General features: G+C 40.2%; 1 protein-coding gene across 2 annotated transcripts; it reads left to right on the top strand.

Annotated features, from left to right (window-relative positions):
* The first annotated feature begins 725 nt into the window (after positions 1-725).
* Positions 726-10,261, top strand: LOC144253531 (uncharacterized). Of its 2 annotated transcripts, none has more exons than XM_077795693.1 (4): positions 726-855; positions 6,337-6,445; positions 6,919-6,979; positions 7,598-10,261. In XM_077795693.1, exons 1-4 carry the CDS (start codon positions 853-855, stop codon positions 8,988-8,990), a joined length of 1,566 nt encoding a protein of 521 aa, XP_077651819.1. In that variant the 5' UTR covers positions 726-852; the 3' UTR covers positions 8,991-10,261. The 2 variants fall into 2 exon arrangements, with proteins under 2 accessions (XP_077651819.1, XP_077651818.1); XM_077795692.1 differs by having other exon boundaries at positions 6,319-6,445.
* The last annotated feature ends 1,427 nt before the right edge of the window (positions 10,262-11,688 follow it).

Raw genomic sequence — 11,688 nt, 5'->3', positions numbered from 1 at the left:
CTTAATCCTGCCAAAGTTGTAAAAACCATTAATAGCAGCCACCATGTCTGCTCAGGGGTCTGTCTCACTTCTTTGTAGAATATTCCTCAGCAAGCTTTCTTAGTGAGGGTCTTGATGTTTTAGTTGCCTGGGTGACTGAGGTTGTGATAGTTTTGGTGATAAGAGAGGGTCCAGGCCACCTGGTTTGTGTGACGGGATCTTGAAACAATAGGGTTTGTTTGTTTGTTTGTTTTAAGGGGATGTAATTATGGCTGGAGGAAGTTTTGACATACCAGACCCCCATCTTTCAGGTGCCTGTCAGTTTATCCTCCCCAGAACCACCACCCATTCATGGCTGATCAGCTACTTATCAGTCATCACTCTACTGGATACGAAGAGTAAATTTGATGGCACACACTTGTAAGCCTGTGTCCAAGGGGGAAGAACGGGAATTGCCCACCGAGTACAAGACAGCAGTGCGCGCTCTGGAAAGCCCGGAGCAAGTTCCGCTTAACTCAATTATGTCCCCCTCCTGGCTAGGTCCCCCTCCTGGGGAGGCAACTGGGGCTGGGAAGGGCTGGGGTGGCTCTGGGTCATTTCAGCTCCACTCACTCTCAGACGGGATCGCTTTTCCCGTCAGTCAGGCCTCAGGGGGCGGGCACTGGGTCAGTAGCCAATCAGGCTCTCGGGGGCGGGGCGGTCTTGCGGTCCCAGCAGGCGCGCTCAGGGAGGAGGGGTGGTGCTGCGGCAGGCGAGTCGGAGGTTCTCTGCCCCCGCCTGGCTCCAAGCCCCGTCTCAGTTTTTGTTGGCTGTGAACTCCACCGACCGCAGGAGCTGTAGGGAGGACGCCAGAGACTCCTCCCAAGTCGGAAAATGGTGAGTACGGGAGCCAGGTGTCCCCATATCCGGGAGGACGGGCTTGTCGCCATCACCGAGAACCGGCTGTGGCAGGACCGGCCTCTCCGGCGTCAGCTCCAGAGTCCGCGGCCGAGTCCGCAGCCGGCGCCGCTGGGCCCTCGGTCCCCTCCTGCCCAGGGTGGGGCTGGGCTGTCCGTCAGGACTCCCACGTCCTCTCTGTTCCCAGCGCGGCGACTTGGGCCCGGCCCCTGGCCCTGTCGCGCAGCGCTGTGCCCACAGCTCGCGTCTCCCCGGACCGCGCAGTGAGGACCCGGGAGGCGCTTTTTGCAATCAGCGTGTTTTAATTTCATTGAAGTCTAGGTTATCCGTTTTCTTATTCTCACATCATGCTTTGGGTGTCACATCCGAAACCTCATTGCCAAACTCGAAGTCGTCTGGTTTCTGTTTACCTTCGAGAAGTTCTAAACTTTGCATTTTACATTTCGGTTTGTGGCCCGGTTTTAGTTTTGTGAAAGTTGTCAGTTTCTTCACCTATCATGTCCAGGTGGTTCAGTAACGTTCATTGAAAAGATCATACTTTAGTCATTTAGTTTCTTTTGCTCCTTTATCAAAGAACAATGGATTATAGTTTTGTGGGCTTATTTCTGTTGTTATTATTATTTTTTTCCCTTCTAGTTTTCTGTCCTGTTCTGAGATCAATGTTTATTTGTTATCCACCTACCTCAGTCTCCCAAGCCGCTGGAATTATGGGTGTCACTCCCTGCTAGAAGAGTTTTTTGTTGTTGTTGTTGTTGTTACTGATAACGTAACTTGTTAGGATTTTTATTTGGATTATGTTGACTTTGCAATTAAAATGGAGAACATCTTAAAATATTGAGGCTTCCTACTCCTGACCAACTCCACAAATTTAGTTTTTTTAAAAATTTTTTCCACTACAAATTTGTCGGTTTTGTTGTATTTGTGACAATCATGTATAAGTATTTCTCTCTGTTTTTATCCTTGATGCTATGCAAGTAATGTTGTATTTTAAATTCCAAATCCAGTTGTTCATAGTTGATATACAGGAAAATTAGGGACTTTTCTATATTGATCTTGTGTTCTACAACTTTGCTATAGTAGCTTATTAGTTTCTTTTTTAATATTTATTTTTTAGTTGTGGTTGGACACAATATTTTATTTATTTTTATGTGGTGCTGAGGATCGAACCCAGGGCCTCGCATGTGCTAGGCAAGCACTCTACCTGAGCCACAACCCCAGCCCAGCTTATTAATTTCTTTTTCTTTCTTTTTTAAAGAGAGTGAGAGAGAGAGGGGGACAGAGAGAGAGAGAGAATTTTAATATTTATTTATTTTTTCTTAGTTCTCGGCGGACACAACATCTTCGTTTGTGTGTGGTGCTGAGGATCGAACCCGGGCCGCAGGCACGCTAGGCGAGCGTGCTACCGCTTGAGCCACATCCCCAGCCCACTTATTAATTTATTGAGGTTTTTACTGATTCTTGGGATTTTGTACAACCAAAGTCCAGTCCTGTCTTCTGTGAACATTTATGTTTGTTTATTCTCAATATATTGAGAATAAACAAACATAAATCAATCAATATATTGATTTTATATATCAAATATATCAATCTCAATATATTTTCCTTCTGCTTTTTTGAAATATGGGTTCCTTTTCTCTCTCTATCTCTCTATCTCTAGCTCTTTTCCTGTATTGGGGATTAAAACCAGGGGTACTCTCCCACTGAGCCCATCTCTAAGCCTTTTTTGAGACAGGGTCTGGCTACATTGCTGAAGTTGGCCTCAACTTGCACTTGAGATCTTCCTGCCTCAGCCTCGCAAGGGCTGAGTGCTGTGTGGTTTTTCTGCAAGTATTGATATGATCATGTGATTTTTCTTATTTCACTTGTTAATATAATAGTTACACTGATTTTTGAGTTTTTTCTTTTGGGGTGCTAGGGATTGAATGTAGGTCCTTACACATGGTAGGCATGTGCTGTACCACAAGTTTTTGATTGTTGAATTCAATCATCCCTACACACCTGTAATAATCCCCACCTGTTTGTAATACATAATTTAACAAATACATTTTAAAATTAACTTGCTAACATATATTGAGAATTTTAACATCTGTCTTTCCGTAGTTTTGCTTTTTTGTAGTGTCTTATTTCTTTTTATTAATTGGGTAATGTTGGCCTCATTCCATGAATTAGGAAGTATTTGCTTTTATTTTCTGGAAGGAATTTTGGAGAATGGGAGTCATTGCTTCCTTAAATATTTGGAAGAATTCACCAGTGAGATCATTTGGGTCTTGGCCCTGCCTTTTCATATACACACACACATATGTTTATGTGTGTGTGTGTGTGTGTGTGTGTGTGTGTATGTATATTTATATTTTTTTAAGTTGTAGTTGGGGGTTACTGGAATTGAATTCAGGGGCACTTGACCACTGAGCCACATCCCCAGCCCTATTTTGTATTTTATTTAGGATCTCAGTGAGTTGCTTAACACCTCGTTTTTGCTGAGGTTGGCTTTGAACTCATGATCCTCCTGCTTCAGCCTCCTAAGCTGCTGGGATTACAGGTGTACACCACTGCTCCTGGCTTTAATTTTTGAACTTCTTTTGTCAAATTGAAACCTATACATTTATTCTTTGGGTGCTAATTTAAACTTTTTTTTTTTTAATTAAAGAGAGAGAGAGAAACAGAGAGAGAGAGAGAGAGAGAGAGAGAGAGAATTTTAATATTTATTTTTTAGTTTTTTTCGGTGGACACAACATCTTTGTTTGTATGTGGTGCTGAGGATCGAACCCGGGCCGCACCCATGCCAGGCAAACACGATACCACTTGAGCCACATCCCCACCCCTAAATTCATTTTCTTAAGGGTATTTTTAGGTATTCCATTGTATGTGTGTTGAAGTACAATCGAGTTTGTGTATTTTGTTCTTTTTATCTTGGTGAGCAAATATTCATCTTGGTTACTTCCAAGTTTTGAAAATTAGTGCATGATGCTGCTCTCCACAGGTTGGTGCCAGTCTTTGTGTAGGCCTATATTTTCAACTCATTTGAGTGCTAATTTATATGGGGATTCATCTTTGGGAGTTGGTTTGGGGTTGAGCCACATGGGATGGGGCTGAGAATCATTCCCTCTATGAGAATCAAGTTTCAATGAGTATATGTATGTGTGTGTGTGTGTGTGTGTGTGTGTGTGTGTGTAATGATTTTAATGATCACATTACAGGAAATAGTGGTGGAGTGTGACACTGGACATTTTCATTTATCCACTTTTTTGTTTGCTAAGGTGATCCCCTGTTGGTTTATGTAATTGACTATTTGTCCTTCTAATAAATGTCAGAGTCATCTACTTGATATTTTATTTGGCTATTTCCTCATTACAACAATGGGATTTTTTCTATAACTTGTCTTTCATCTTCTGTCAAGTATAGTTTGGTTATTTACCATTTTTAAGCATGTGCTCATCATATTTACTCTGCATGTGAATCCTTTTATATTGCATGTATTGCAGATTTCTCCATTCTGTTTTTGTCTTTTTTTTAAAATATTTTTGTTGTTGTTGTTGCTAATGGACCTTTATTTTCATCTATTTATATGTGGTGCTGAGAATCAAACCCAGTGCTTCACATTTGCTAGGCAAGTGCTCTACCACTGAGCCACAGCCCCCGCCCTGTTTTTGTCTTTTAACTGTCTTGATTTTAGAATATTTTAATTTTTTATTTTCTTTTTTTCCTAGCACTGGAGATTGAACCCAAGGCCTCACACATGCTAGAGAAATGATCTACCACTGAGCTACATCCCCAGCCTCAGTTCTTTTCTCTATGGCTTATTCTTCATGTTATTTAAAAATTATCCTACCTATTACATCCAAGAAACTAGTGAATGCTAAAGGTGTTCTATATTTATTTTTTATATTTGAATCTACAGTGGATTGATTACTATCCACAATATAGGAGGGAATGGAATGCATATTTCAAGTAGAGACCAGTTTGCCTTGCTCCATGTTTTAAAGTGCTTGTGCTCTCTCCCAGAGCTCCACAGTGCCTACTGTATTATTACTATTATTATCATTGGTGGGTATAAGGCATTGACCTGAGGGCCTTGTGCATGCTAGGCAAGTGCTCTACCACTAAACTATACCCCCAGACCCACCTACTCTATTATTAATCAACATTCTATACAAATGCCAGCTCTTGGTAGATGCCTTTCCTTTTGTCTATTTTTTTCTGCTAATACTAGGCTGCTCTGTATATTAGGTTTGTGAGGCAAGCCATCACTCTCCTTTAGAAAACTTTCATCATTGTTAGACATTTGTTATTCCTTTTAGTTTATAAAAACAAACTACTGAAGAGTCTGCTTTGGAGAGTTATGGGATTTTTGTGAGGTATGATTTGGAAGAGGTGATATCAATGATGATATTGAGTTCTTTCCAAGAACATGTATCATCTACCCACCGATTTGATTCTGCTTTGACATGGCTCAATAGAAATTCCAAAGTTGTTCTGTTAGGTTCATTAAATATTGATCACTTATTATACTTAGTACTTTATTAAATTTGGCCTGGAGTAAAGTGTTTATAAGTCCCCAAAGGATATCTCTTGTTGTAATCACATAGGATGAACTCAGTTCCCCAATGGACAAGTTGTGACAACATGCATGAAATAGTGTCTACCAGGTAATTAGCTCGTTAGACACTTAGTGTGCACAGTGTTTATGGGGTCTAATCCTCTAGGCACCACTGTGAGCATGGAACAAATTAATAGACATTCAGAAGAGAAACAAGAGTTCATAAACTGCTATGGTGTTTACATAGATCATTTAGGCACAGTGAAACATTCTTATTATTTATGTTAGTGAATCACTCCCAAGTTTCAAGTTCACTGGTACTAGCAAAGTTTGAACTATGTGAGTAGACTTAAGACTACCTTTTTTTTTTTTTTTCCATCAGGGATTGAATCCAGGGGTGCTTAACCAAGGAGCCACATCTCCACCCCTTTTTATTTTTTATTTTGAGACAGGGTCTTGATAGGTTACTTAGGAACTTGCTAAGTTCCTGAGGCTGGTTTTGATCTTGCGATCCTCCTGCCTCAGTCTCTCAAGTCACTGGGATTACAGGTATGTGCCACCATGCGGTGCTAATGTTAACTCTTCATATCAGGTGGTAGGACTTTGTTATGACAGATACTAAAGACCATCTCTACAAAGAGAAATGAAAGTGACCTAACAGCACATCGTACTTTCTGAGCCCACTAATGAGAAGGGCTCCTACTTGCTATTTCCTTTCTGAATAGCTCAATTCTAGTACAAGAACTGCTGTGTGGGAGGGAGTATCATCCAAGGCAAGAATTCTCATGACCAAGTCATGATGGAAATGTTTGGAAACCATAGAATCATGTGACCCTCTTATGAATTGAGTGTAGGTTCTGGTCAGTCAGACTCATTCTCCTGTACCTATATGTGGAATGTTTTAGGACTCGGTGGCTTTTCAGGATGTGGCTGTGGACTTCACCCAGGCAGAGTGGGCTTTGTTGGATCCTTCCCAGAAGAATCTCTACAGAGATGTGATGCGGGAAACTTTCAGAAACCTGGCTTCTATAGGTAAGACCAACATCATTCCTTTACCTAGTCAGTTATAGCACAAATGTTTCTTGTTCATGCATGTGGTTCTGTGATTGGAATGTAAAAAGGGAAGAATTTGGTGAATGAGTCAGAAAAGGGAAGAATTTGATGAAGAATCAGGCATTGTTACAGTGTACATTGAAACTAGAAATGAATAATTTTTCTAAAATTTCTTTGTTTTCTTCTTTTTTTTTTTTTTTGGTGGTGGTGGTGGTACTAGTAATTGAACCCAGGGATACTCTACTATTGAGCTACATCCCTAATCCTTTTTATTTTTTAAACTTTGACCCAGCATTTCACTACATTGCCTAGAATGGCCTTGAACTTGCCGTGCTCCTTCCTGAGCCTAAATAGTAGCTGTAATTACAGATGTGCACCACTGCACCTGACAGTTAACAAGTTTTCTACAACTTTTAATAATTCACGATAATTTTTCTTTGTTCACATTTTAGGAAACAAGTGGAAAAACCAGAACATTGAAGACCAGTTTAAAATTCCAGGGAGAAATTTAAGGTAATTTGCATGTATAAGAGAAAAAAAAAAGTCCTTTTAAGAAATCCTAGCATGTCATAGAATTTTAAAAACAATTAAAACAAAACAAACACATTTTTTTTTTCCTGGTACTGGGGATTGAACTCAGGGGCACTCAACCAGTAAGCCACATCCCCAACCCTATTTTGTATTTTATTTATAGACAGGGTCTCACTGAGTTGCTTAGTGCCTCACAGTTGCTGAGGCTGGCTTTGAACTTGCAATTTTCCTGTTTCAGCTTCCCAAGCTGCTGGGATTACACCTGCCTGGCAAAAACAAATACATTTTTAAGTTTATTTATCATTAGAAAATTTTCAGTGAAGCTACTATATATTTAAATGTTTCAAAGATGTTCAGTGCTTACAAAATAGTTTGTAAACTAAGAACTAAATACTAAGAAACTGAATGTTGCTGTTTTGATAATAGCCAAGTGGGATTCATGTTGCACTGTATTTGGTCCATGTACTTTTAAGTCTTTTTGCTACCCATGGGAAAAAATGTACCCTGTCCTTGATGTGAGGAGCAATGGAACGCCAACACTTACTAATAAGTACATTTTAATAATTGAACCCTTGCTAATGCATTTGTCATTTTTTACAGAAGTTATGTAGTAGAGAGACCCTGTGAAAGTGAAGAAGGCAGTCAGTGTGGTGAAACCTTCACCCAGGCTTTAAATCTTAATCAGAGCAAGAAAATTCCTGCTGGAGTAAAACCATGTAAATGCAGGGTGTGTGGAAAAGTTTTCCTATGTCTTTTATCTCTCAAGAGGCATCTGAAATCTCACTCCAGATACAAGGCACTTGAGTGTGAGGAATATGGAGAGAAGCCACATAAATGTGAACAGTGTGGGAAAACCTTCAATTCTCTCAGAAGTGTTGGAAGACATATGGTGGCCCACAGGATAAAAGGCTCTTATACTTGTGAGTTGTGTTTGAAAGTCTTTGATTCCCCCAGTTCATTTCAAATACATCAACAAATTCACACTGGAGCCAAACCCTCTGACAGCAAGCAGTGTTCTAGTTCATTTCAAATACCTGGCAGAATTCACACTGTAAAAAAATCTTATGAATGCAAACAGTGTGGCAAAACCCTCAGTTCTTCCTGTTCCCTTCGAAGGCATGAAAGAAGTCATAATGGAGAAAAACCCTATGAGTGTAAACAGTGTGGTAAGGCCTTCACACGTCATGGTTACTTTCGAGAACATGAAAGAATTCATGCTGAAGCAAAAACCTATGAGTGCAAACAGTGTGGTAAAGCTCTCAGTTCTTCCAATTCCCTTCGAATCCATGAGAGAACTCACACTGGAGAAAAACCCTATGAGTGTAAACAATGCGGGGAAGCTTTCAGATGGCACAGTGACCTTCGAAAACACGTGCGATTTCATATTGAAGAAAATCCCTTTGAATGTAAAAAATGTGGCAAAGCACTAAGTTCTCCCAATTCCCTTCGAATTCACGAAAGAACTCACACGGGAGAAAAACCTTATGAGTGTAAACAGTGTGGAAAAGTCTTCCGATTTCAGACTTCCCTCATAAGGCACGAAAGAGCGCATGCTGGAGACAAATCCTATGAGTGTATACAGTGTGGCAAAACTCTCAGTTGTTCAAATTCCCTTCAAGTCCATGAAAGAATTCATAATAAAGCACGACCCTATCAGTGTAAGCAGTGCGGCGAAGCCTTCAGATTTCACGTGGCTCTTAAAATGCATGAAAGAACCCACGCTGGATATAAACCTTACGACTGTCAACAATGTGGTAAAGCCTTCAGATGCCGCGGCTATCTTCGAAAACACGAAAGGATTCACACTGAAGTCAATCCCTATGAATGTAAACAGTGCGGCAAGGTGCTCAGCTGTCCCAGTTCCCTGAGATATCATGAGAGGGCTCACACAGGAGAAAAACCCTCTGTGTGTAAACAGTGTGGCAAGAGGCTCAGTTGTTCCAGTGCCCTCCAAAAACACAAAAGAATTCACACGGACAGAAAAACTCTGTGAATGTCAACAGCGTAGTAAATCCTTCAGATTTTCCATTTGTCTTCAGATGTGTGAAAGAATTCATGGAGGGGGATACGGATGATAAAAACTTGTGGTGAAGGCATCAGTTTTTTCAGATATTTTTGAACACATAGAAAGACTCACACTGGAGAATAGCCTTATGAATGTATGAAATTTGTTAAAGCCATCATTTAAAGACAACAACAACAACAAAAATGCATTCAGCAGAAAATCTCTATGAAGGGCCGGTGGCTGTACCTTCAAAGGCCCATAATGCACACTGAAGATAGATGTTATACATATCAGACTCCAGTAGTTTGGAAAATAAAGGAAAGCTTTTGATTTTTATGATTGCTTTAAAAGTCAATGGGAAAACTCCCACTGGAAAGAAATCTCATAAATGTAGGTGATATTGAAATCTTAATGCAAATTATTAATTATTACATAATGTTCAGTTTCTCTATATGAACAAAATTTACATAAATTATGAATATGTTTATCAGTGGCTCATAGTTAAAAGTTCTCTGGTTTGCGTATTTCCATTTCTTTGTAAGGATACATAAAGGTGAGGATTCTATAGGTGTAGTTGTGTCAGTTAACAAAGGGATAAATTCAGAGAAATGCCTCGTTAGGCAATCTAATTGCTGTGTGAAGATTATAAAGTGTACTTAGACAAATTTTAGATGGTATAGTGCACTACCAACAAACTTAGGCTAAATGCTGTTGCCCGTTTCTTTTGGGCTCCAAACCTGTACATTATTGTATTTAGTACTGTAGGCAACAGTAACTCAATGATAAGTATTTGTGTATCTAAACACACCGAAAAATAGAAAAGCTACAGTAAGGATATAGTATAAAAGATCAGGGTAGGGTGGCCTGTGATTGTAATCCCAGCTGCTTATGAAGCTGAGGCAGGAGGATCACAGTTCAAGGTCAACCTGGGTAGTTTCTTGATCCTGTATCAAAGTAAAAAATAAAAAGGTCTAGGGGAGTAGCTCAATGGGTCGAGGGTCCCTGGCTTTGATCTCCAGTACTGCAAAAATAAAATAAAAGATATACCTGTGCAAGATACTTCCTGCGTACAGAACTTGCTGGAGTACTGGTGGGAGTCTGCTGGGCGAGTTTGAATGATCAATCGGTGACTGAATGTGAAGGCCTAGGACATTGCTGGACACTGCTGTTGACTTTATAAACACCTGGACTTATGTTATACTAAATTTATAAAAATAATTTTATCAGCAAGAATAAATTAACCTTAGGTTAGTGTAACTTTGTCACTTAATAAACAATTTTTTCATTTTTTTCACTTTCTGTAATAAACACATAGCTTAAAATATAAGATGTCTGTATAAAACATTTGTTTATATCTATTTTATAAGCATTTATCCATTTTAATGTTTACTGTTTACTTTTTAATGTATTTTGTTAAAGACTAAGAAACAAACACATTAGTCTAGGCTCACACAGCTCCAGAATCACCAATGTCAGTGTCTCCACCTCCTCATCTGGCCCAGTGGACATTCTTCAAGAGCAGCAACATTTGGAACTGTCATTTCCTATCATGACAGTGCTTTCTGCTGGAACCCTTTTTGTTGTTGTTGGTACTGGGGATTGAACCCAGGGGTGCTCTACCACTGAGCTATATCCCCAGCTCCCCACTCCCCTCTTTATTTTTTTTAATTTTTTTGTAGTGGTAGATGGACACAATGCCTTTATTTTATTTGTTTATTTTTATGTGGTGCTGAGGATTGAACCTAGTGCCTTACACATGCTAGGCAAGCACTCTGCCACTGAGCTACAGCCCCAGCCCTTTTTATTTTTTACTTTGAGATAGAATTCTCTAAGTTGCCCAGGCTGACCACTAACTTGTGACCCTCCTTCCTCAGCCTCTCAGGTTGCAGGGGTTACAGGCATGTGCCATCATCCCCACTGAAATCTTTTTTGAAGGACGTGTATGTCTGAGGCTCCACTTGGGAAATGTCACTCTTTTCATAAATGTGTACATGATGGTTTTCTTGGTTTCCTTTTTATCATAGACTTGCTTGTAAGCAGATAATATACCATGAATATTCCTCTCTGTTGATGAAAACTCCATGATACAATCAATGTCACCTGAGTGACAACCACCAACGGCCGGTTGGCTTTCACTTTGGTCTACACAGGGCTTTGTGTTCTGTGTCAAGTGTGGCCACCTTGTCCCATGTTGAAACACTCATCTGGACACAAATGGCTAATTGACTGCTGCAGTGTGACTTGATAGGTTCATCCTAGTTGGTAAGGAGTTTTTGAGGCACCTTTCAAGGCAGCAAAAGCATCACCTTAACTTGATTGGTACTTCAGTCCTAATTGCCAAGAATCTGGTGACTGCTCAGTGGTCACTGCATCTACTCTGGTTGTCACTTCTGGATGCTTGGCATGGCCATGTAAAAGTTGTTTATTATTGTACATCCTTGCAGTATGCTCATGGATGATTGTGAAGTCACAAAAAAGGGACTTTTTTTCTTTTTTTTGTACTGGGGATTGAACCCAGGGGCACTTAACCACTGAGTCACATCCCCAGCCCTTTAAATTTTTTTTTTTAATTTAGAGATAGGATCTCACTAAATTGCTGAGGGCCTTGCTAAGTTGTTGAGAGTGGCTTTGAACCTACAGTCTTCCTGCCAATGGGATTACAAGCATGCACCACGGTGCCCAGTCC

This window comes from Urocitellus parryii, chromosome 3 (genome assembly GCF_045843805.1).
Source record: "Urocitellus parryii isolate mUroPar1 chromosome 3, mUroPar1.hap1, whole genome shotgun sequence".
Taxonomy (NCBI): domain Eukaryota; kingdom Metazoa; phylum Chordata; class Mammalia; order Rodentia; family Sciuridae; genus Urocitellus; species Urocitellus parryii.
The sequence above is the reverse complement of the archived record's forward strand: the minus strand, read 5'-3'. Positions and strand labels throughout refer to the sequence as shown.